Source organism: Monodelphis domestica, chromosome 5 (genome assembly GCF_027887165.1).
Source record: "Monodelphis domestica isolate mMonDom1 chromosome 5, mMonDom1.pri, whole genome shotgun sequence".
Lineage (NCBI taxonomy): Eukaryota > Metazoa > Chordata > Mammalia > Didelphimorphia > Didelphidae > Monodelphis > Monodelphis domestica.
Genome location: NC_077231.1, coordinates 213,207,402 through 213,235,128, shown reverse-complemented (window position 1 = coordinate 213,235,128; position 27,727 = coordinate 213,207,402). Strand labels below are relative to the sequence as shown.

General features: G+C 34.7%; 1 protein-coding gene across 4 annotated transcripts in view; it reads left to right on the top strand.

Moving 5' to 3' along the window:
• Window positions 1-27,727, top strand: part of LOC100022917 (protein mono-ADP-ribosyltransferase PARP12-like) — a 69,712-nt gene that overhangs the window by 22,802 nt on the left and 19,183 nt on the right. For 3 of the 4 annotated variants that reach the window (XM_016426181.2, XM_056799752.1, XM_056799753.1), the window contains exons 4-9: window positions 7,678-7,770; window positions 9,508-9,631; window positions 11,355-11,456; window positions 17,529-17,697; window positions 24,066-24,186; window positions 26,279-26,375. In XM_016426181.2, the coding sequence (XP_016281667.2) occupies window positions 7,678-7,770; window positions 9,508-9,631; window positions 11,355-11,456; window positions 17,529-17,697; window positions 24,066-24,186; window positions 26,279-26,375 (706 nt within the window). The remainder of the gene's footprint in view (window positions 1-7,677; window positions 7,771-9,507; window positions 9,632-11,354; window positions 11,457-17,528; window positions 17,698-24,065; window positions 24,187-26,278; window positions 26,376-27,727) is intronic. The other variant, XM_016426182.2, reaches the window with a different exon arrangement.

Here is a 27,727-nt window from a genome sequence, read left to right as displayed (position 1 = left end):
TTCTGGATTGGAACCAATACCGCGTATTGATTCCAAGGCAGAAAAGTGGTAAGGGCTAGGCAATGGGGATTAAGTGACTTGCCCAGGGTCACACAGCTGAGAAGTGTCTGAGGCCAGATTTGAACCTAGGGCCTCGCATCTCTAGGTCTGGCTCTCAATCCACTAAGCTACCCAGCTGCCCCCACTTTATTCTTTTTTTTTTCCCACTTTAAACATTATTTTATTTGGTCATTTCCAAACATCATTCATTGGAAAAAAAAGATCATTTTCTTCCCCCCCGCCCCCCACCTCTCCCATAGCTGACGCACGATTCCACTGGGTATCACCTGTGCTCTTGGTTCAAACCCATTTCCATGTTGTTGGTATTTGCATTACAGTGTTCATTTAGATTTCTCCTCAGTCGTATCTCCCCCCCCCCCCCCCCCCCCCCCGTAGTCAAGCAGTTGCTTTTCCTCCGTGTTTTTACTCCCATAGTTTATCCTCTGCTTGTGGATGGTGTTTTTTAGATCCCTGCAAGTTGTTCAGGGACATTGCATTGTCCCTAATGGAGAAGTCCATTACCTTGGATTGTACCACAGTGTATCAGTCTCTGTGTGTAATGATTTCCTGGTTCTGCTCCTTTCACTCTGCATCACTTCCTGGAGGTTGTTCCAGTCTCCATGGAATTCCTCCACTTTATTATTCCTTTTAGCACAATAGTATTCCATCACCAACATATACCACAATTTGTTCAGCCATTCCCCAATTGAAGGGCATCTCCTTGTTTTCCAATTTTTGGCCACCACAAAGAGCGCAGCTATGAATATTCTTGTACAAGTCTTTTTCCTTATTATCTCTTTGGGGTAGAAACCCAGCAGTGCTATGGCTGGATCAAAGGGCAGACAGACAGTCTTTTAGTGCCCTTTGGGTATAGTTCCAAATTGCTCTCCAGAATGGTTGGATCAATTCACAACTCCACAGTTTATTCTTTTAAACTCTTTTAAAATGAATATCTTGAGTTTGCCTTGGTAGGTTGACTCCTAGACATTTTATGTATTTTGTAGCTATTTTTAATGAGAAATTCCTTTTTGATATTTCCTCCTGGATTTCATTGCTAGATAGTGTTAGATTTAAAATAGTTTTGAGCATTAAATTGTTGTAGATAAGAGAGTGGGAGCCATAAACTGTGATAATTAAAATGTTTGGGAGCAAGGGAAATATATATATATCAATTATGACTGCTGAAATATGTTTTCTACTGTGTCTTGGTTTTATATAAATATAAGATGGTCGCCAGGGAATATATTCTCAATTTATGAATATGCCCAAGCCAACTGGGTTTTATAGAGAAATTTAATTTATAATACACTGATTAATCAATAGAAAAAGAGAGAAAGTAAGAAAGGAATAAGAATTAAGGGCCTCAAGCCAATAAGGCCTAGACCTCAGTCCTAAGAGATAAATCAGTCAGTTGGTTTTATCACTCACCCAAGATCTCTCTAGGTAAGGCTTCTCATGCCAACCTCAGGCTCCACCTTCAAGAGAGCCTCCTTTCAAGAAATGTTTCCAGAGAATTCTCCTCCTGACTCCTCCTGAGTTCACCTTCCACAGCCTCCTTCAAAACCTCTCCAGGAACTCCCCCTCCAGGCCCTCTCCTCTCAGACCTCCTTCAGAGCAAAACCTCTCTCCTCTCAGACCTCCTTCAGAGCAAAAAACTCCTCCAGTAACTCTCCCTCCAGGCCCTCTCCTCAGACCTCCTTCAGAGCAAAACCTCCCCAGAGCAAAACCTCCTTCTCCTAGTCCTCAGACCCCCGCTATCTTTAAGCAAAAAACCTAAAGTTCCCTCCCCTCAGTTCTCACATCTACCAATCACTGTCGATGTCTCCCCTGTGCCAATGGTGGCTCTAGCTTAACCCAGGACTACCCAGAAGTCTGTTGCCTTTGCACATGTCTGTTGAAGGTCATATTCTCAAATAATTAAATCTTGATCTTTGCTACAGCCCTTCCTAAATCCCGTTACTCTGAGTAGGGTGGAGATTGTAGTTTCCAAGACCTGGTTCTGTCATTCCAAGTATCTCTATTGTATCAATTCTAAAATCAATCATGACTCAAAGAACTTCCTGTTCTATGCTTAAGCATAGGTCAAAGCCCTTTCCATTGTTTAGCAAAAGGTTTCTGTCCTAAAGTAGTCTTATGTAGGGAGGAGAAGGATCCTCCCATGCCAAGGAGTTTTATATTCCAATAGAGTTCTTACTATCAGTAGGAAATTTTTTCAAGTATGAAATTTCCCAATGGGGAAATTTCCAACATTCATAAGTCTAAGAAATTTTTAGGTTTACAATAGAAACACTAGTGATTTTTTTTGTGGACTTCTTTTGAATCTTATTCCTTAATGAGGTTATTAATTATCTCATTTTCTTTGCTGATTCTATGAGTATTTCTAAGTAAATCATAATTTCATTAGTAGATGAGATTAATATTTTTTAACCCTTCTGTCTTGGAATCAATACTGTGCATTGATTCCAAGGCAGAAGAGTGGTAAGGACTAGGCAATGGGGGCCAAGTAACTTGCCCAGGGTCATACAGCTGGGAAGTGTCTGAGGTCTGATTTGAACCTAGGACCTCCCATCTCTAGGCCTGGCTTTCAATCCACTGAGCTACCCCACTGTCCCCTAGGGTTAATTTTAATCTCTTATTTTACAGTGTTTATGCCTTTAATATCTTTCTCTTGTCTCATTTCTATTCATAACATTTCTAGAAAATGGATAATAAGTAGGGATAGTATCTTTCATTATTTCCATGTCTATTGGGAAATTTCCTAAGATTTCACCATTGCTAATAATGCTAACTTTCTGTTATATACTTTTTATCATTAAAAAGGGAACCTTCTATGCTTATGTTTGTAAGATTCATTTCAGCATGAATGAGTATTGTATTTTGTTAGAGGCCTTTTCTGCATTTATTCAGTGGGAGAGCCCCCTCACTCCATTTTGCTCTTGGTTTTTGACTTCTGTCATTTTGAGGTGCTTTTTAAAGATTGGTTTCAAAGAATTGTAAAAGCCATTTCAGCTTTTGCTGCTTCTAAGCTGCCATGTAGACTCCACTCCTTAGGATTCTCCTTTTCTGCATCTATTGATAAAATATGTCTTTTGGTAGCATTTAAAAATGTAATTTATTGTGTTAATTTCCCCCTAATTTTGGACTACTTTTATCTCTCTGTTATAAATCTGACATGTTTCTAGTGAATAAACTTTTGATGCTGTTGTAATCTTTTTGTAATGATTTTATTTAAAATTTTAATTAATATTCATTAGTCTTATCGACATCTAGTTCTCTTTGCTTTAACCTTCCCATACAGGTAGTAAGTAGAAGAGCTTGGACTTGTGCTCTGTTCTTCTGCCTCCACACCCAGTGATCTTTCTAACATACTATATTGTCTATGAAATTTAGCCATTTATCTGGTAAACCAGGATTCTTTCTCCAATAGTGCCACTGTTGGGATATTTTGTGGGAAAGCTCCACAATTGGATAGCCTATTCTAGATCTATTTTTGTTTTTATCTAAGCTCTGATAAAATCAGATTAAATCAAAATATGTGACATGATTATTTTTTCTTAATCAATTTGTTAGATTAAAGATTAGATATTAAATTCCTTTTATGAAACAAATATGGTGATGATACCTAAACAAGGAAAAACAAAAACAGAGAAAGGAAATTTTAGGCCAGATTTCATTAATGAATATAGATGCAAAAATCCTAAATAAAATATTAGCTGGGAGACTATGAAAATATAATCACAAATATTTTACATTATGAACAAACAAGATTTATACCAGATATGTAGACATAGCTTAATGTAAAGAAAGCTATTAGCTCTTATTAGTTTAAAAACTATTGTTTTAACTATAATATCACTAATAGTTGTTATAATTCCAGTATTATTAATCATTATAACTATTAATAATTATTGATTAGATGCAATTAACAAAAATCATATTATCAATAGATGTTGAAAAAGCTTTTGACAAAATACAATACTCATTCCTAGTAAAAACACTTAAAAAGCATAGAGGTAGATGGATTTTTCCTTAGAATAATAAGAAATATATACCAAAACCCATCAGCAAACATTATCTGTAACAGGGATAAGTTAGAAACCTTCCTATAGGATCAGGAGTTTTGTAACAAGGCTGGTTGTTATCACCAATATTATTTAATATTTTATTAGAAATGCTAGTATAAGAGAAGAAAAATAAATTGAAAGGATAAGATTGGTCAAAGAAATTATAAAACTATTTTTGTAGATGATGGATCCTGAGGATTCATAAAAATGAGTTGAAACCATCAATAATTTTATATATAAATCCACATATATATGGATGTATAAAATATACCCACATAAATCATCAGCATTTCTATATATTTATTATCTTTTGAGTACCCATGTGTTTAACCATTCATATGTACATGAACACATCCATAAATGTATAGATTTTCCTAGTCATGTTCACTCAAAAGCAATATTAAGAATCCCTGGCTTAGAGAGAGAAGAATTAGAATTGAGAAGAAAAGAACACTTAAGCTCCTTAACATTTCAGTTCTCCTTCCTCATGAGTTCCCAAGTGATTTTTCTTAAGCAGACATCTGATCATGTCACTTCTCTATTCAACAAACTCCTTACAAAAATAAACTCTTAAAATTTTAAAAAATATTCATAACTGATTTTTTTGTGGTGGCAAAAATTGCAAAATGAGGGCGTGTCTCTTGATTGGGGAATGGATGGACAAATTGTGGTATGTGATGGTGATGCAATACTATTGTGCTAAAAGGAAAGATGAACTGCTTGATTTCCATTTGAACTGGAAAGATCTTCATGGACGAATAACAGAGTGAAATAAATAGAACAAGGAGAACATTGTATATAGTTACTTAAACATTATGGGATGATCAAATGTAATAGGCTTCACTACTAATAGCAATGCTAAGATTCAGGATAATCCTGAGGGATTATGAGAATGAATGCTATCCACATTGAGAGACAGAACTGTGGGAGTAGAAATGCAGAAGAAATCATATGATTTATCACTTGTTTGTATAGGTATAGGATTTGGGGTTTTGGTTTTAAAAGATTACCTATTTCAAAAATGAATAATATGGAAATAGGAATTGAGTGATAATACATGAATAACCCAGTGGAATTGCTTGTCAGATATGGGGGAGGAGGGAGGGAAGAGGGCAGGTAGACAATATAAATCATGTAACCCAGGAAAAATATTTAAAAAATAAACAATATTAAAAATATTCATCTAAATTTTTTTTACATTCCAAATTATCTTCGTCCTTTCTTCCCTTCCCCCACCAATTGAGAAGGCAAGCAATGTGATACCAATTATATGTGTGAAGTCATGCAAAACATATTTCTATATTAGCCAGGTTACAAAAATAAAATACAAGAAAAAGCAAGAAATATAAGGAAAGGGAAAAAAGTTATGCTTCAATAGGCACTCAGGGTTCATTGGTTTACTTCCTGGAGGCAAATAGCATTTTTCATAATGGGTTCTTTTGAATTGTCTACTCAATACACTTTTAACTTTTTTTAGAAATTATTTATTTTTTCAGCTAAATGTAGAAACAATTTTTGTAATTGTTTTCTGACATTTTGGATTTCAGATTTTCTCCCTCCCTCCTTACCCTCCTCCCCAAGTGGCAAATAGTCTGCTATAGGTTATGTTAGTGCTTTCATGCAGTACATATTTCCATATTGTTCATTCCATGACAAAAGATATTTATCACACATACAATAAGACACTCATGAAAGAAATAAAGTGGGAGATGGTATGCTTTGTTCTGTAATCAGATTTCAACAGTTCCTTCTTTGAGTGTAGATAGCATTTTTCATCATGGGTCCCTTGTGAATATCTTTGAAACTTGCTTTGCAAATAATAGATTAGTCCCTCATAGTTGATTGTTGTTTAATATTTCTCTCGTGGTATACATTTCTCTCTTGATTCTGCTCATTTCACTTTGCCTCAGTTCACCTAAGTTTTTCCAGGTTTTTCTAAACTCATCCATCATTTCTTATGATGCACTAGTATTCCATTATAACTATATACCACAACTTGTTCATCTATTCCCAGGTGATGGACAGCTCCTCAATTTCCTAGTCTTTGCCACTACCAAAAGGGCTACTAAAAATATTTTTAGATAGGTAATCTTTTTCTTTTGTCTCTGATATCATTGGTATGTAGTCCCAGTAATGTTACTGTTACTCAATAAGGTCTTAATAATTTACTGGCCTCTAGAATAAAATATAAACTTGTCTGTTTAGCTTTTAAATCCTTTCACATTTTTGACCCATCTAACTTTCCAGCCTCTTAGACTAATTACTCTCTCTCCTGCAATCCAAGATCAGACAAACTAGTCTTCTATTTGGTCCTCACATAGGACAGTTCTACTGGTTCTGTACATTTGCATTGTGTGACCCTTATACTTGTAATATACACACTTCTCTACTTCTGCAACACAAAATCCTTCTCTTCCTTTAAGATTTAGCTCAGTTACCACTTTCTCCTTACTTGATCTTCACAACTGTTAGTGTCCTCCCTATCAAGCTACCTTATATTTAATTGCTTTGTATTTATTCTCTTTATGCCCTTGTCATCCCCTTGTGAGTAGGCTGTATCTCATTCTTTATTTTGATCCTTACCACTTAGCATAGTACCTTCACATGTTAAAACACTTTCTGGGTTGTATCTTCCTGGCTTGGTGTTTTATTTTATTTAGGGGCATTGGGTCCAGAGGATCCTTTTGTCATGGTTCTGTACCTCAGTTATGCTAATCAGCATACTATCCAGTGATATTTGAGTATTTCTAGCCTTAGTAGAATGTTCTTGATTGTGATTACAGTTTGCTCAGCAATTGTTTTCTTCTCCTGTGTGATAGCCAAAAACGAATAGGATCAGCCTTAAAATACAATGGTATCCAGAATAAGAGGGTCCTGCCATTTTTAGCCCTGGTCCAAATATGTCTGGAAGGTTATGTTCATTTCTGAGGACCATATTTCAAGAAAGATGTTGATAAGTTAGGGTGCAACTAGGAAAAAGATCAGACTGGATACTCTAGATGCCTTATGAGAATTAATTAGAAGAACTAGAGATGTTTTACCTAGAGAAAATCTTGTAAACGACTTGATTGCTATATTGATGCTTGAGCATCAATATAGATAACAGATTAGACTTGTTTTTCAGAATCATGGATATTGTAGGGTGCTAAAATTGAGCTTAGGATAAAGGAAACCTTTCTAATCACTAGGGCTATCCATATGTGGAATGGTCACCATTCCTGAAAGGCCTAAAAAGCAGAAGCTTGATGATAACTTATTAAGGATTTTGGAGATAAGATTTTATTTTGGTATTATTTGAATTAGATGGCCTTTGAGGTGCTGTCTAAGATTCTCTCAAATTATTGCATACATGTACATTTCATAATGCATGTCTATACATTGGGCCTCCTGTCCTTGGGCATTCTTCCATGGTCTTGCATTTCAGTTTATTTCTAATTAATTTAATATCATAGTTAGATTTTTACTCACAATGTCACTAAACATTTCACTAAACAGAGATTGCAGGTGGGTAAGTGGTAGAAACACATTAAAGTATAAAAGTCATTTCATATTTGTATTTTTTTTATTTTAACAGATAAACGATCTGAATCTGCTTCTACAAGCAATGAGAAGACAAAAAGCAGTGAGATTTGCCTCTACTACATCTGGAAATTCTGCAAACAAAAAAGTGAGTTGAATTTATAACAGGACAATATGCAGTGGCTCCCGATTTCCCCCGGGGTAAACACTTGATCTATTGCCTCAGTTTCCTCATCTATAAAATGAGCTGGAAAAGGAAATGGCAAACCACTACAGTATCTTTGCCAAGAAAACCTTAACTGGGATCACAAAAAAGTTGGATATAATTGAAGCAAGTGAATAACAACAACTTCCCCAATGCCTAGAAAATATTTCCTTTGCTTCTCTTACTATTAGGGTTTCTAAATTCCTTCAAAGCCCAGCTCAAGAACTACCTCATACAAGGCTTATCAGCATCCCTCTCTCAAGACCTTGACTTCCTTTGAGTCCCAAATAATTTCCCATTTTCTACAGGAAGTCTTCTCCAACTCTCATTCTAATGTTAATTTTTCCTATTTATCCTGTATATAGATTGCTTTGTATATATTTGTCTTCATGTTGTCCTCCTCCATTAAATTGTGAGCTCTTTGGGGACAGAGGCTGTATTTTGCCTCTTTTCATTTCCCCAGAACTTAGCATAGTATTAGCATATAGTAGGCACTTAATAAATGTTTATTGATTGATTTATTGAAAGTGTCTCCTTCCTCCCAGTCATTTATGTTTTGGGTTTGTTTTTTTTTAATATATTTTGTTCTCCATTCCCCTAATAGAATGTAAGCTCTTGAGGACAAGGACTGTTTAGTTTTTATCCTTATATTCCCACTGCTTATTGTACTAGAGTACCTGGTACACAGTAAGTTTTCAATAAATGCTTGTCAAATAAATAAATGAATTTAAAATAAGAGTTAGTTTACCAAGAAAAAAAGGATTTACATTTAGATTTTCAAAAACATGTTTATCCCAAATGGGGTAGATTTATGCAAAACATTATGCCATGCTACTTTTCCAAGTGGGAGAATTTGGAAATTATTCAGTTTTCAGTCATATCTGACTCTTTATGAATTTGGGGTTTTCTTGGCAAAGGTACTGGAGAGTTTTTGCCATTTCCTTCAATTCATTTTACAGATGAAGAAACTGAGGCAAACTGGGTTAAGTAACTTTCCCAGGATCACACACTAAGTGTCTGAGGCCAGATTTGAACCCAGGAAGGTCGGTTTTGTTGACTCCGAGACTGAAACTCTATCCTCTGTGCCACCTAGCACTTCATTTTGAGTCAAGTGTTCCAAGTTCAGTTTCTCATAATGCACTTTCTGCTAGCTCAGTGACCTTGAACAAGTTACTTGAAAGCTTCCCTATCCCCATATCTAAAATGGATGTTATAATATAATAGTATATAGATTATTTATCACACAGAATTTCTGTGAGGATCAAACAAGGTAATGGTAGACATAAAGTACCTTTTAACCATAAATAATAATAAAAAGTTATTACTTATTTTCTAACTCTCATAATCAAAGAACAACATATAATCATATTCCTTTTTATTATTTTTTATCAGTGCTCAAAGTTATTTTTTGCTTTATGTAGCCCAATAGTGTTTTTTTTTTTAAAACCTTTACCTTCCGTCTTTGAGTAAATACTGTGTATTGGCTCCAAGGCAGAAGAGTGGTAAGGGCTAGGCAATGGGGGTCAAGTGACTTGCCCAGGGTCACACAGCTGGGAAGTGTCTGAGGCCAGATTTGAACCTTGGACCTCCCATCTCTAGGGCTAGCTCTCAATCCACTGAGCTACCCAGCTGGCCCCCAATAGTGTTTTGCATTCATTGAAGATTTCATTTTCTTTACAGATAACTGTAGAAATGTTCATTACAAGTTGCCCTACCGATGGCAAAAGTTGGATGGCACTGTCTGGAATGATCTTCCCATGATGGAAGGGATTGAAAAAATTTATTGTGATCCAAAGAACTCCAGGTAAGGTGAGATTTGCATCCTTTTTCCTGAGTGCTGGAGAAGGACTAAATGTAAGAGCCCAGAATATATTTGCTCTCATATTTCATTAGATTCCTGTGGTATTGAATCATAGAAAAGACTTAATAAACACTGGTCAGCTTTTCAGAGATGGGAAGAAAATAGGTAGCAGTACATGAATGTGGCTACATTTAACATGGATGATTTCATTTTGTTGAGGTGATTTTTCTAATTTGGAAGAGCTATGTATAACCTTAGTATTCACTCTGCCTAAAAAATAAAGTTATGTTTTTAATTCAGATTTTAGACATATTCATTATAAGAATGTTGTTGAAAAGAGTTCCATAATTTATATCTAAATACTGTGCTGTCCATTTTACTTCCTGGGCAAATTTAACCTCATGTTAAAAAATTGGGATAATAATATTTGTAATTCTTAATGTGAAGTGCTTTGCATACCTTAAATATTAGTTTATACATAAAATATTTAGTTTGTGGGAACTATTGTACAATTTGATTCTCTGAGATTGAAGGGGATTAATTTCAAATGTGAATAGTCTAGCTACTAAATAGTTACTATTTGACCAGCAATTACGGTCTCTAAAGGGGATTCTGAAGGAATAACTCAGATTTAGTTTATGAAGTGTTTTATATTCAATTTAAAATTTATAAATAATTTAAACTATTTTTATTTTTGTATCATCTTCATTTCATAAAGATAAACCCTTCTCCCTGAAGAAAAAAGCCTTCTCTTGTAAAAAAAAAAGGAAAGAGAATTCTCTTTAACAAAATCAACTAAAATTATCTATTGTGTTTAACAGTAGATGTGATATTCTGCCCCATAGTTCCCCACTTCTAAAAAGAAGGGAAAGAGATGCTTTGAACCAGTTGTCCAACTCTCTTGATCCTCTGATCCAATTGGAGAACTCCCAATTTTGACTTCCTTTGAGATGAGAGAGAAACTGAATTCCCAGCAGAAAGGAATGCAAGAAGCCCTTTTATTCCATCCTTTGACTCCAGGTCTATAGCCCCATGCCTGTATTTGATTTTTGGGCAGAAGCATTGACTAAGTGTTTTGGGAAGCCTTTTTAACCCTTTTCCATTTAGGATGCTCAGGGCCTTGGGCCTGGTAATTGGAACTATGTTTTCTCCTTTTTCTGTGTTCTCTGGAAAGGAGCCATTATTTTTCCTCTAAATTGAGGGAGAGGGTAGAGCACCAAGCCTGGAGTTGGGAGGATGTGACCCGGGCAAGCCACTTAACCTTGTTTGCCTAGCCCTTGACCTTCGGTGTTAGATTGTTAGGTGACTTTCTCAGGGTCACTCAGACAGTATATGTCTGAAGCACTACTTGAATGCAGGTTTTCCTGACTCTAAGGCAAGCTCTCCATTCACTATCCCATGCCGCTTCTCTTTATGAAACTGCTGCTATTTCCTATCACTCTTCAATCAGAGCAGAATCATCATGATTAGACATAAATTCCCTTGGGTTAAGCATTGCTTTTATGTCTGTAGCAGGAATAAAACTAGTTATTCCTCTTTCAGGAACAACACCTTAGGTAGTTGATCCTAAAAGTTTTGGGGTTCTTTCAGTTAAGATCAAGAAGATAATTTGGACCCTACATTCCCTCCTTATTTTACAGGTTAGGTTTCCATTCATTTCTCATATCAATACATTTAGGATCTGAGAGATAATTTACTATGATAATTCTTCTTCTCTCCTGTTTAGATATGTTTCCCCAGCCCCATCTCCCTCATCTCCCTCGTATATCAGTCTCCTGTTCAACTTGGCTCTTGGTCTTCCGCCTCTTTTCCCAAATGTTGGAGCCCAGTGAGTAATGCTTGTTTTTTTTCCCCCCCATCATCATCCTTTCTGATGGTAGAAGAGTTACCAAGTTATGAAGAGAGACTAGTTTGGTATATTTCTTCTTCAATCGAAGATTTATAGATTAATCTCTATTATAAATTAATAGTAAAAAATTTTCTGGAGGCAACATTCCTCCCTTCATCCTTCCATCCTCTACCTCTCTAGAGCCAAGATTGGCACTACTACTAAAGACACAATATTGCTATTCACAAAACAACAAAGAATGGTGGAAGAAAAGCCCAAAGTTTCTCTTACTGTGAAGTTATTCTCCTTATTTTTGTTTGTTTGTCCTCTAATTCTGATCATTGAGTTAAAATACTACCAAAAGAAAGCATCCTGTTAATATTGACATTCCTGCTGTAAGTGAAACTAAAACCCAAGGAAATTGCAGTTAAGTTGGAAGGGTGACTCATTGTTTATTCTTAGGCAAGCAAATAAAAAGTTAATAAAAAATGGTTTCTTCATGTAACCCAAATTAGCAAGAAATGTCATTTCCTGGTACAGTTAGTCATAACATACTGACTTTAGTGTTCATGATAAACATAGATTTGACAAAAAGATAATTGTAGCTTATGGGCCACCATCTGTTATAGAGAATGAAGTAGGTAAATGTAATTAATTCCTTGACATGACCTTTAAATTAAGTCAACATATACACTAATAATCAGAGTCTTCAATGTGAAAGTGGGCACAAAGAAGGATGTGAAAACTGTTGGAAAATATTGTTTGAGATCCAAAAATGAAAGGACAAAGCAACTAGTCAGTAGTTAATAGTCAATGCATATTTATTAAGCTCTTTCCAGCTGCTAGGCACTGTGTTGAGACCTGGGGCTACACATATGAAAAAGGAAAATAGATCCTACCTTCAAGTAGCTAAAAGAATACAAAAAGAAGCTAAATGAGGAGGGGGAAGGTACCCAATTCAGCTTCAGGACAAGGTGAAGAAGTCAGGAAGTCCCAAAATAGTGTAGCCAGGTAGGAAATAAGGAGTCTGTATGCAGTGAATACTTGGGGACAAAAATCCCAAAAGAGTTTGCTTAAAGAAGAGTGCTGGGAAAATACTCGACCTGGCAAAACTTCAATAACATCAGAGAAAGGGAAGGTTATTATATTTTAACAGATAGCAATGCGTGGTTATCAGGATGGGAGCTATTGCATAATGAGCTCTTTATATGATCAGACACTAGAACAAATGATTAAAACAACTAGAAGAAAACATGAAAAACAAGTATTAATTGTTCATTGTAACAGTTCTAACCTATTAAAAAATTGATACTAAACAGTGGGAGATGGATAAAGAAAAGACACTAGCTCCAATTGCCACCATTTGCTATAGATGTTTCACTGATGTAAAACAATAGCCATATCTGTACCTCATGGAGATCAAAGTAAAAAAAGGACTCATATGCACAAGAATATTTATAGCACCTTTTTTGTTTTTTGTTCTTTTGTGGTGACAAAGAACTAGAAACTGAGGGGATACCATCAATAGGGGAATGGCTGAATTGTTAATGGTATATTTATGTGGTGGAATACCACAGTGCTCTAAGAAATGATGAAAGAGATGGTTTCAGAAAAATCTGGGAAGGCTTTTCTGATGAAAAGTGAGATGAGAATCTGCATAATAGAAAAAATATTGTTATGATATTCAACTATGAAAAACTAAGTAACTCTGATCAATATAATGGTCTATCATAACTCCAAAGGACTCATGATGGAAAATGCTATCCATTTCCATTTGGGGAATTGATGGATTCAGAGCGCAGACTGGAGTATATTTTCCCCCCTTTTCTTTATTTTTCTTGCTTCCTCTTCCTTAGAAAATGACTAATGTAGAAATATGTTTTGTATGACTTAATACATATAATAAGCATTATGCTTTTTACCTTATGAGTGAGTAGGGGAGGGATGAAGTGATGGAGACAAATTTAGAACTTAAAAATAAAAGTGAAAATGTAAAAATGCAATAACCACAGTAAAGAAGCTAAAAGAATCTTGAAAATGCCTCAACAACAAAATACTTATTTTTATTGTAAAGGCAAAGGACATAGCAATTTATAGGAATACCAGAATAGGACTCTCTCTCTCTCTCTCTCTCTCTCTCTCTCTCTCTCTCTCTCTCAATTTGTAGTTGGCTTATAAGAGCAAAAAAAAAAAAAGAATTTTTAGTAGACTGCATACAACTTAAATATGATAATCCGAATAGCATTTCTCTATGTAATTGGAAAGAGGACAACACAGAGATGAAAAATGGAAAAGATCTGCTAGCATTTCTATCAATCCAATTCATTGTTTTGGACAGTTAGACCTATTATATTTAAATTTTAACATTTAGTGCTCCAATGAGGAAATGAAACATTATTCGAAGAGATGGAAGAATAGCCAGACTAATTTATAAACAAAGAAATCTATGTTGGAAGCGAAGTAACATTTCTTTTTTTTTTAAATATAGTTAATTTTTTGTAAATGTATAATCTTATAAAACTAAAACCATACAACATGTACTCAAATAAATGAAAAATCATATGTTTTCATTTGCATTTACACTCCAACTTTTGTTTCTCTGGATGTGGATAACATTTTTTGCCTTAAGTTCCTCAGAATTATCCTGGATCATTATGTTGCTGAGAGTAGCTAAGTCTATCACATTTGATCATTCCACAATATTGCTGTTACTATATACAATGTTTTCCTGGTTCTGCTTAGTTCACTCTGTATCAGTTCATGTAGTTCTTTCCAGCTCTTTCTTAAATCATCCTGTTCATCATTTCTTGCAGCACAATCATATTCCATCACCATAATATACCACAATTTGTTCAGCCATTCCCAATTTGAGGGACATTCCTTTAGTTTCCAATTGTTTGCCACCACAAAAAAAAGGTCAGCTATAAATATATTTGTACATGAGGTGATATTTCTAAAAACACCAAGGGACTTTCAGGAAGAGGAAGATCAAGTTATAGAGGGGGAAAAAAATCACAAAAGGTACTTCTACAATCAAGAGGACATAAGAAACTACTGTCCTATGTGCCCACTTTATTATCACTATAAGTTCTTTTAAGAATGATCTATATGGGGGGGGGCAGCTGGGTAGTTCAGTGGTTTGAGAGCCAGGTCTAATGATGGGAAGTCCTAGGTTCAAATCTGGCCTCAGACACTTCCCAGCTGTGTGATCCTGGGCAAGTGACTTGACCCCCATTGCCTAGCCCTTACCACTCTTCTGCCTTGGAGCCAATACACAGTATTTACTCAAAGACGGAAGGTAAGGGTTTAAAAAAAAATGAATGATCTATATGGATGCTTAGGGAATTCTTGCTATTATTGGGGTAATAAATCAGTTAAAGTGAAAAAGGTAGTAATAGCTACAATGATCTCAGACAAAGCAAAAGCAAAAATAAACCTAATTAAAAGAGATAATCAGAGAAACTGTATTTTGCTAAAAGGTATGATAGAATGAAGTAAAAAATATTTAGAGCATATTTCTTTGATAAAGGCTTACTTTCTCAACTATATAGGGAATTGAGTCAAATTTGCAAAAATAAGAGCTATTCCAAAATTGACAGATGATCAAGGGATATACATAAGCTATTTTCAGAAGAAGGAATCAAAGTTATCTATAGTCATATTTTAAAATGCTCCAAACCATTATTGATTAGAGAAATGCAAATTTCAACAGTTTTGGAATACAATCTCATACCTATCAGATTGACTAATTTAACAGAAAAGGGAAATAACACGTGCTAGAGGGGATATGGAAAAATAGGTACATTTTTGCATTGCTGGCAGAGTTATGAACTGCTTTAATCATTCAGGAGAACCATTTCTACGCCTAAAGGGGTTTAAACTTGTGTATACTCATTGACCAAATAATACCACTATTAGATCTGTATCCCCAACAGCTAAAAGAAAGAGGATGTACAAAAATATTTATAAGAGTAACCTACAGTTAGGTGGTACAATGTGTAGAGTATTGGATTTGGAGGATAAAGTCTTGAATTCAAATCCCACTTCAGAGACTTCATAGCGATACAACCCAGGGCCAATCGCGTAACCTTCTACTTTCAGACATCATCTGTAAAATTGAAAAATAATAGCACCTACCTCAGGAAGTTGTTGAGCTAAAGTTTTTTGACTTTCAAAGTTTATTTTCTTTATAGTATTATTAATATTGCATCATTTGTTCTCTTGGGTCTGCTCACTTCACACTTTATTAGTTCATGTTCAACCAAATTTCTCTGAAATTATCCCTTTCATCATTTCTTAAGGCACAATGAAATTCCATTCCATTTATATACCATAATTTATTCAGCAGTTCCCAACTCAAGGGACACTCCTTTAGTTTAATTCTTTTTCACTAAGAGTTACTATAAATAAATATTTTTGTGTATTCTTGATTCTTTCTTTTTTTTAAAATGTCCTTGTGGTGCAGACTTAGTAGCAATATTATTTCACTTAGTGACTTTTAGGGCATTGTTTCAAACCACTTTCTAGAATGACTAGACCAATTCATAGTTCTTCCAATAGTAAGTATGCTATTATGTTTGTTTTCCCCAGCTCCTCTAACATTTGTCATTTTCATTTTTTGGTCATCTTTCCTACTCTGACAGGTGTGAGGTGGAAACTCAGATGCTTTAATTTGAATTTCTCTAACTAATGATTTGGAACATTTTTTTCTTGTGGTCATTAGTTGCTCTGTTTTCTTCTTTGGTTAACTACCTATATCCTTTCATCCTTTAGCTATTGGGGAATGGTTATATGTTTGTGTTAGTTACTAATATATCTTGGATACCCTATCTATAACAAATGTTTGCTACAAAAATGTTTTACTCAATTAACTATTTCCCCTACGATTGTAACTCCATTAATTTTATTTGTGCAAAGACATTTCCCTACTCACTTCTCTATAATTTGTTTATTATGGGACCTTTTAAAATCTAAATTGTCTATCCATTAGGAGTTTATCATGGCATATGATGTGAAGTATTTATCTAAAACTAATTTCTACCAAGCAGCCTCTTAGTTTTCTTCAGCAGTTGTTAATAAATAGATAACCTTTTCCTTCAGTATTGCACCTAATCCATTTTACTGATTGACCTCTATTTTTTTAGCCAATATCAAAAAGTTTTCAATATCATTTGAGATCTGGTACTTCTGGATCTTTCTTATTACTTTTTCCTCTATTTCCCTTTTTAAAAATTCCTTCAGATGAAGTTTGCTATCATCTTTTCTAGCTCTATGAAGTAATACATTAGTAGTTCAATTGACATGGCACTGTATAAGTAAATTAAATTAGATACTATTATTATTTTTATTACATTTACACAATAACCACTAGTAATGAACATTTGTGTACTTGTTTATGTTTTATATCTGTAAATAATGTTTTGTAGTTGTGTTTGTATAGTTCTTGTTTGTGTCTTGGTCGTTTAGCTCCCAAATGTTTTTTAAAATCTCTAACTATTTTTAACAGAATTTCTCTCTCTTTCTAATTGCTTTGTTTTGTTGGTAACACATAGAAATGCTGATGATTTATGTGTGGTTTTTTGCATCCTGCAGCTAAGTGATGCATTGAATAGAGTACTGGACCTGGAGTCAGGAAGATTGATCTTCCTGAGTTCAAGACTGTCCTCAGACCTTATTAGCTGTGTGACTCTGGGCAAGTCATTTAACTCTGCCTCAGTTCTCATCTGTAAAATGAACTAGAGAAGGAAATAGCAAACCACTCCAATATCTTTGCCAAGATAAATCCCAAATGGGATCACAAAGAATAGGGAATGATTGAAGTGACTGAACAACAATATTTTATATACTACAACTTTGCTGAAATTATTGTTTCCATTAAGTTTAGTTGCTTTTTTAGGGTTAGTAAATTTTTATTGATTTGAGCTTTCTCTAGATCATTAACTAGATATGTCTCCACATGAAGATATTGATTATTCATAAAAGGTAGCCCTGTTGTTTCCCAAACATACAAAGCCACTCTTTTGATAAATGGAACCATCCATTTTAAAAGCCCATTTTGCTTTATTTCTATAGAATGGGAGACCTGGATATCAATTTTGAGACTATGACCTGTGGTTTGAATCAAGTACGTCGCTTATCCACCCCCTCCTCAGTCACCAAACCTTCCGGTATTCTTCTAACCACAACATGGCTTTGGTATTGGCTGAATGACAATGGTCAGTGGATTGAATATGGAACCCAGGTGAGTGGCTATTCACTTTCATTCACTTTTGGCGGGGCTTTCACTGGGTTATTATATTTAGTCTATATGAAAATGAACATTACTTTGATATTCATCTAAGCAATTTGGAAGAAATTCTGGTTAAGTGTGTGTGTATGTATGCAATGAATGCACATGCAATGCATATGTCAGTTAGACTCCTAGATGTTTTTTATTGTCTATAGTTATTATCAATGTAATTTTTCTTTCTGTCTCTTGCTTTTGGACTTTGTTGGTAATACACAGAAATGCTGATAATATATGTAGGTTTATCTTATATCCTGCAACTCTGCTTAAAATGGTAATTATTTCAACTAGTTTTTTTTTGTTAATTTTCCAAGATTCTCTAATAATAGTATCATATCTACAAAGAATGATAGTTTGTTTCCTATTCTAATTCCTTCAATTTCTTTTTCTTCTTTTATCGCTAGAGTCAGCATTTTTAGTACAATGTTGAATAATACTGGTGATAATGCTTCATCCCTGATCTTACTGGGAAGACTTTTTAGCTTATCCCCATTATAGATAATGCTTGCTGAAGTGAAGGATCTGAACAGAATTACAGAAAAGTTATATAAAATAGACCCCTTGAGATTAATGAATGGGAATGGGAAGGAGTATATCTATTTCTGTGTAAGACACTTTCCCAAAAATTGACCTGTATTAAGGCATAAAATCCTCACAAACATCCAGAAAACAGAAATATTAAGTATACTTTTTATAGACCACAATACAATAAAAATTATATTCAATTAAATGTCAGTGAAGAAACAATTAAAATAACTAGAATTAATTATTCTAATCGCAAAGAATGAATCAAAGAACAATTAATAAAAACAATCAATAATTTCTTTAAACACAATTTCAACAATGAGATAACATAACAAAATTTGTGGAATACAGCCATAGCAGTCCTTTGGGGAAATTTTATATCTAAATTCTTACATCAATAAAAGATAAGAAGAATAAATCAATAAAATGTGTTTATGACCCCAAAAACCTATTAAAAACCATAAAATTAAAATCACCCAATTAAATGAAAATAGTAGATCAATGAATTGATCATACCACTAAAAAGGAAACTAGAAAACTTGGAAAAACCAGGGGCAGCTGGGTAGCTCAGTGGATTGAGAGCCAGGCCTAGAGATGGGAGGTCCTAGGTTCAAATCTGGCCTCAGACACTTCCCAGTTGTGTGACCCTGGGCAAGTCACTTGACCCCCATTGCCTAGCCCTTACCACCCAACCAATACTGGTTCCAAGGCAGAAGGTAAAGGTTTAAAAAAAAAAGGAAAATCCTCAATAAACACTAAAGTGGAAATCCTAAAAATCAAAGGCGAGATTAACAAAATTAAAAGCAAAAACCCCATTGAGTTAATAAATAAAACTAGGAGATACTTTTATGAAAAATAAAAACAAAAAATAGACAACCATTGGTTTATTTAATTAGCAAAAATAAAGAATAAAACTAAATTACCAGTATCCAAAATTAAAAGGGTGATTTCAAAACCAGTGATACAGAAATAAAAGCAATATTTGGAATCTCTTTTCCCAACTATATGCCAGTAAACCTGATAGTTTAAATGAAATGGATGAATAATAACAAAAATATTAATTATCTAGAGTAACAGAACAGGAAACAGAATACTTAAATAACCCTATCTTAAATTTTTTTGAATTTAATTTCCTCTCCAAATGCATATAAAAACAGTTTCTCACATTTAAAAAATAATTTTTAGTCTTAAATTCTCTCCCTCTCTCTCCATTCCCCCAAATGGTAAGCAGTGTCTCATTTAGAGTTTTACATTTGTTATCATGTAAAACACTTTCCCATATTAATCTGTTTGTGGAAGGAAGCATGAACAAAAAGAAGTTTAAGATAAAAAATGAGAATAAAGTTTGCTTTAGTCTGGATTCAGACTCCATCAGTTCCTTTGCTGGAAGCAAATCATATTTTTTTTTTATCCTGAGACTTTTGGAATTTTGGGGGGATCATTGTATTGCTGAGAATAGCTATTCTCAGCTGTTCAGAGCTGTTCATTGTAAAGCATTCCTGTCACTGTGTACAATGTTTTCCTGATTTTGCTCATTTCACTCTATTTCAGTGCATGTAAGTCTTTCCAGGTTTTTCTGAGTTCCTCCTGCTCATCATTTATACAGCAGAACAATATTATTTCAACATACATTGTAACTTATTCATTCATTCTCCAGTTGATGGGTATCCCCTCATTTTCCAGTTCTTTTCCCCCACAAAAAGAGCTGCTTTAAATATTTTTGTAATATAAGTCCTCTCCATTTTTGTTTTTTAAATCTTTGGTATACAAACCTAGTAATGAATAACTGTACTTTAGTAAAAGAAATTGAGCAAGCCATAAATGAACTCCCTGAGTGGGGGAAAGATCCAGGACCAGATGAATTTCTAAGCAAGTTCTACAATGTAAAGAACAATTTTCCTGTTACTATATAAACTGAAAAAAACAACAACAATAGGTAAAGAAGGAATCCTACCAAATTCCTTTCATGACAAATACGGTCTTGATATCTAAACCATAGAGAATCAAATCAGAGAAAGAAAGAAAGCTATAGATTAGTTTCTCTAATGAATATTTACAAAAAAAATAAATAAAATACTAGTAAGGAGATTATAGCAATTTATCATACTGAACATATCCTATGACCAAGCTGGATTTATACTAGGAATGCAGGATTGGTTTAATCTGAGGACAATTACAAGCATAAGTGACTATATTTATAACAAACTACAAAAATCACATGATTATTTCAATAGATGAATAAATGTGTTTTTAAAAAAAAACAGTTCAATATCCATTCGTGTTAACATGCACACACACACACACACACACACACAAAGGAATAAATGGATCTTTACTTAAAATAAGTAGTATTTAAAACTAAGGGAAAACATTATATGTAATGGGAATAAACTGGAACTCTTTCCAGTAAGGTCAGGTGGGAAACAGGAATGTCCATTATCACCATTACTCTTGAATATTATGTTGGGAATGCTAGTAGACAAGGGTTTAGAGAAGACTAGTATCACTGGTGTGAAGGTCCACTGAGCCCCTTTCAGAGATGCTCTCCTGCTTTGGTGTACATTTACCAACCAGTTTGCACCTGTGGCTCCAAAAAGTTCTAGCATACACAACAGCTACGCCTTGGTAAGCCATCTCAGAAGGTGGATTGAACCAGGCTGATGGTAAACGACAGACTTCAAATCTGTAGGTTGGAAACTTCCCTCAGTGGAATGGGTGGATGAGAACAATTTGTTCTAATGTGCCATGAAGGTGGCAGGAGCAGGAGCTATGGTGTGCCTCGAGTTTGGTTGAACTTTGAAGAAACCAAAGTCATCTACTGCATCCTGAGCCATCACCAGTCTTCTTCTTGACTTTTATGTTGCCACTGGACTTAGATGACTCTGGAAGACAGAGGGAGGCCAATAACTTTATTCAACTCTGCCCTCACTTAAATCCAGTTTATGTGCAAGTCAACAAACATCATCAAGGGGGCAGCTGGGTAGCTCAGTGGATTAAGAGTCAGGCCTAGAGATGGGAGGTCCTAGGTTCAAATCTGGCCTCAGACACTTCCCTGTTGTGTGACCCTGGGCAAGTCACTTGACCCTCATTGCCTAGCCCTTACCACTCTTCTGCCTTGGAACCAATACATGGTATTGACTGCAAGATGGAAGGGAAGGGTTATTAAAAAAAAATCAACCCCAGTGATATAATTTTGGTTCTTTTTGAGTACAAAGGACAACCAACCAGTTGAGAAAGGCTAGCTACAGCAATAAGACAAGAAAAAGGAATCGAAGAAAGAGGCATAGGCAAAGAGGAAACAAAAGTATCATTTTTGTCAGATGATAATGAAGGTTTACATAGAAAACCCACACAAATTATTAGCATTTCTGATAATAGGCAACAAACCTTAGTAGAAAGGGAAGAAAGATCAATTACATTTAAAATATCTATTAATAGTAAAAAATTCTGGGGAATCTATCTTCCAAGACAAAAAAGAGGAATCATGTGAACATAATTACAAATATGAACATAATTATAAAACACCCTTTACTTAAAGTCAGCTCTAAATGGAGAAATTAATTGTAGGCAGAGCCAATATGATAAAAATGACAAAATTGCCATAATTACTTTATTTATTCAGTACTATACCAGTAAGAATACCTAAAAATCACTTTATAGAGCTAGAAAAATAACAGAATTTATTTGGAGGAATAAAAAGTCAAGAATATCAAAGGAATCAATTAAAAAAAATGAGAAGGGCCTAGCAGTATTAGGTCTCAAATTATACTACATTATCTATAATCATCAAAATAATTTGATATTGGGTAAGAAATAGTGAGGTTGATTAGTGAAAACACATTAACTATATAATATGCAGAAGCAAATTAAAAGAATAGCATATTGTTTGATATTCCCAAAGATCTCAGCTATTGTTATAAGAACTCTTTATTCAATAAAATTGTTCGGTATACTGGAAAACATTATGGCAGAAAAATAGATACAGACTAATTTTATACTATATTCCAATGGGCACATGATTTAGACATAAAGGATGACCTTGTGGTTCAATTAGTGGAATATAATAGAAATTATTTGTCAGATCTAGGGAAAAGGGAAGGGAAAAGTTCATGACCAAATATGAGAGGCAAGTTCATAAGGAGAAAAATGGATGATTTTGAATATATTAAATTGAAGAGTTTTTGCACAAATAAAAAATGCAGCTAAAATTTGAAGAAAATCAGGAAATGAATAAATCTTTACAATAAGTTTTACCATTAAAGGTCTCATTTCTAACATATATAGAAAACTGAATTTACAAGAATAAGATCAATTCTTCAACTGACAAATGGTCAAAGGATATGAAAAGACAGTTTTCAGGGAAGAAATCTATCTGTTCTAAATCACTATTGGTTAGAAAAATGCAAATTAAAAATCAAAGAAACCAACTCACACCAGACTGACTATGATGACAAAAAAATTAAAATGGCATGCTAGAGAGGAAGTGGTAAAACAAATAATTAAAGAAATATTGGTGAAGCTGTGGACTAATCCAATAATTTTGTGCCCCCAAATGTATTAAACTCTGAGCACCTTAGATCCAGAAATACTTCTAGATTTACCCCCCCAAAAGAGATAAGAGAAAATGGAAGAGAGCCTACACATACAAATATATTTATAACAGCTTGTTTTATGATAGCAATGAATTAGAAACTGACAGAATGTCTATCAATTGGAGAATGACTGGATAAGTTATGGAATATGAATGTGATGGAATAAGTATTATGCTATAAGAAATGATGATGGGATGCTCTCAGAAAAATCTGAGAAGACTTGTATAAACTGATGCAAAATTAAGTGAACAGAACCAGAAAGAACCATTTATATAGTATCAGCAATATTTGTAAAAATAACCAACTTTGAAAAACTTTGTAACTCTGATCAACATAATGATCAAACACAACTCCAAAGGACTCGAGGAAACATGCTAAGTACCTGTAGATAGAGGAGTGATGGACTTAGATTGCAGAAGGAAGTATATTTCCCCCCTTCCTCCCCTCATTCCCTCCATTCCTTCTTTCCTTCCTTCCTTCCTTCCTTCTTTCCTTCCTTCCTTCCTCCCTTCTTTCTTTTTTTGGTTTTGGTAATGCAGGAATTTGTTTTGCATGGCAATACATATTTGAAATGGGTTTTGTTTTCTTTTCTTCTTAAAGCATAAGGGATGAGGAACAGGACAGACAGAATTTAGAAATGAAAATAAAATAAAATTGAATTTTGAGAATAAGTCAATAGTTAGCTTGGATTATGAAATAATGTTTTCTTTAAAAATAAGGCAAGCTAGGCCTCAGACACTTTCTAGCTGTGTGACCCTGGGCAAGTCACTTAACTCCCACTGCCCAGCCCTTACTGTTCTTCTGCCTTGGAACAATATAACAGCATTGATTCTAAGATGGGTTTAAAAAAATAAAAATTAAATTAAAATAATAAGGTGAGCTACTATTGGATTATGATGCAAGTCCACTGCATTGGTTTCAAGGCGGTGGGTTTTGAGAGAACTTTCTCCTTTCCTATTTAACTTTCCTTGAATTCCCCCTTCCCCTTGTTTATTGTTTTTGATCAGTAGTTGGTAGTGTCTTTGTCTAGACATTTCCTTCATTTTGTACCGGTTGATTTTTTTATTTTGTTTTCAGAAAGTGTTTAGCAATTAAGAGAATAAAAGATGGTCCATGTTTTACCTAGAGCTAAAAATGAAGGGAAATTATACATCTTATGTCTATGTATGCATTTGTTTTTCATATTTCTTTAAATTGCTTTTTTAGGGTGAAAATCATCCTCCTTCTTCAATAACATCCACAGATATAGAAACAATATACCTTGCTGATTCACATTCCACTGTTGACTTTCAGGCTGGACATCAGTTTTATGAAATCAACTTTAAAGGTATAGTACTTACGCTTCCCGCTTAACCAAAGAATGGTAGCTTTTAATACCACAGTTGATGGTTGAAGACTTGCTCACATCCTGGTATTAAGAAACATAGGAGAAAAGATATTTTACTGAGCTGAATGCTATATCCCTATTCAAATGGAAGCCAATAGAATAAATATTAAAACACTTTAAAGTACGAGTTACTATCTTTATACCTTTCTAGAACATGAGAAGAAAGAGGTAGAAAAGGCAGAATAGCTGGAAAAGTTCAACATGAAGGAATTAGGTTCACCCGAGGCAGTGGCTTGTCATAGAGTGAGTTCTGAATTTTGAGTCAGAAAAGATCTGTTTTCAAAACCTGCCTCGTATCATTCATCATTTGTACAACCTTGGACAAGTTATCTAACATCTCTGAATCTGAGAATAATAATTCCATGAGCATATAGTATTTATCTCACACAGTTGTTGTGAGGACCAAAGGAGATGATGAATTTTAAAGCTTGGCACACAGTCAGTGCTATATAAATGTTAACTATTATTATAAGGTTTATCATTATCATTTTCACTCTTTGCCTAACTTAAAGCATAGCTTAAACAGTTCTGCTTACAGGCAAGGTTGAAGGGTAGAAGAAGAAGAATTGTGACTTTGTGTCTCTCGGTGTCTCCAGCTTTCAATGATGCTAGTGGGTGGTGATTCTACCAGTTTCCAACTGACTTCATTAGATATCAGCCATAAGAAATCTCCCTCCTTTAGGAGACACGAGACAGATGTGAGCCTGGATAACAATGTCAAATTTCCATGTTATGGTATTGGGGCAGGAAGTACAGGTGTCCCTTCCACAGTGTGATTTCTGCCATCATGATTTTGATAAAATATAGATCAGAATAAAAAATGAAGTGGGAATTTGGGGGAGTTTGTGGAAGCCACAGATGACATGCAAAGGCTAGTGGATGACAGATTAAAAACTTTAGAAACTCAGGAATGTGTGGAATATATTTATAATACTGCAATATCAACATATTTGATCTTTTAATACAATAAATATACACAATTTCTTTTTTTAAAACTAAAATAAAGTAAAAAGTTAAAGTGTGCAAATAGAACATGAAAGCCAGTAGTTGACACAAAAAGCTAGAAATGTAAAGTTAACTTACAAAGTTTAGGAACTCATCACTGTACAAAATGTATGAACTCATGTTATTTTCAAATGTCTTGTTATACATACAAAAGGTTTAGTATTATTCTGCTCAAATGTTTCATTTTTCAAAAGTGGTTCATATTTTATATTTTAAAATTTCTTTTTCATATAGTATTTTTACTTAACTTTTACATATATATATATATATATATAGCCACCAAATACTTAACCCAAATTTTACAGTAATGTATTATAAATATCCCATTAAAGAAAAAAAAAATTTAAACTTCTTCTCTGATACAAAGAGACTGCCAAAAAATTTGACCTGGGTTTTTCAGATTGTGGGGGGTACCACACCCTTAACCCCTGTGATATAGAAAGGATGCCTGTTTTTTTTTCAGCTTCTTAGTGATTCCACTTATGTGATCTTACAAGGTATTTTTTTAAACCCTTACATTCCATCTTGGAGTCAATACTGTGTATTGGCTCCAAGGCAGAAGAGTGGTAAGGGCTAGGCAATGGGGGTCAAGTGACTTGCCCAGGGTCACACAGCTGGGAAGTGTCTGAGGCCAGATTTGAACCTCGGACCTTCCATCTCTAGGCCTGGCTCTCAATCCATTGAGCTACCCAGCTGCCCCCCATTGCAAGGTATTTCGATTGCTGGCCTTTGGTGGGTCCCATTGGGTCCTGAGCAGCTAATATTTGGCACTTTTGGCACCATGTTAATCATTGTTATTTATTCTGGTTGCTTCTGAAGCAACCTAAGGGGATAGCAGAATTTTGGTGTAGCCAGAAAGTCCAGAAATGGGTGGAATAATGCCTCTATCAACTCTCCTTAGACTGCAGATGAAATGTCAATATAATTGAATCCTTTAGGACTTGTGTGTGTGTGTGTGTGTGTGTGTGATTTTTAAATATTTTACTTTTGATCCCTGAAAAAAATGATCTTTAATTTCTCTTTTAAGAAATGGTTCAGAAAAATTTGATATGCCAAACCAAAAGAAAAATATGTAGGAGGCCAAAATTTGTATCTGCTGAAGACGTGGACAAACTAAGGAAACGGTGAGTATCTGATGATATAGTTTCTTGAGGATAGGTAGGAGAAGAAAAGGTGTGAGGTAAGTCTTCAAATAAATCTCTTTAGTTAGAGGCAGCTAGGTGGCACAGGGGTTAGAGCACTGGGCTTGAAATCAAGAAGATCTGGGTTCAAATTCAGCCTCCAATACTTACTAACTGTAGCCCTGGGCAAGTCACTTAACCTTCGCCTCTGTCTCCTTCAGTTTCCCTAACTGTAACATTGTTGTGATGATAAAGTGAGATAATATTTGTAAAATATTAAGTACAGAGCCCACAAAGTGACTCAGTTGAGAGTGGACCAGGTCTGGAGTTGGGAGGATCTGGGTTCAAATCTGTATTTAGACACAACCTAGCTGTGTGACCCTGAGCAAGTCATGTAACCCCATTTGCCCAGTCCTTGATCTTCTGTCTTAGAGTTGTGACTAAGACAGAAAGTAAAGGTTTCTTTAAAAATGCTTAGCACAGTGCCTGGCACATAATAGATGATTAATAAAAAAAATCTTTTTTTCTTTCCTAGAATGACATTGATGGATGACTGCTTTGCATTCCCATTCATAGAATGATAATATCATATGTCTGTTCATTCTCTTTCCTAGGTGGCCTGGGGTCCCACAGCCTCATTTGATTGTGAGAACAAAGAAGGCTTTCAGTGTGGTGTACTAGAAAGAGTACTAAACTGCTGGGAGTCAGGAATCCTTATTGTAGATGTAGTTCTGCCACTAATTTATTGTATGACCCTGGGCAAGGGCTTCAAATTCCTGAGTTTCAGTTTCCTCAGCTATAAAACTGAGGTTGGAATAGATGACCTGAATGCCCCTCCCAGCTCCAAATTTATGATTCTAAGACTTTGACACTGAACTGGGATTCTATCATCTTCTGACATGTCCTTATTGATGATGAATTTATTTAATCAATTTAGAACATTATTCCTTGGTTACAAGAATCACATTCTTTCTCTCCCTTCCCTCCCCCCACTGGGAGAAATAATTATCTTTGACCCTATTCAGATGCTCCTTGAAAACACTGAGATGGGACTCAATATAGCTGGGGAAAAGATTCCTGGAATCTAGCTTCATTGTGGTGACCTTGCAAACTTATTACTATGAATTCTACTATGATTCTATTTATAAATTATTCTTTTATAAGGAAATATTCCTATATATATTCTTTGTCCCTGCCACTAGGTCTTTTACCATAAATTTGTTGTGAACTGATAATATGTTTGGTTCTTAAATTCAAATCTGATCTCAGACATTTTCTAGCTGTGTGACCCTGGATAAGTCACTTAACCTCTGTTGCTTTGTCCTTATCCTTGTGTCTTGGAACTAATACATAAT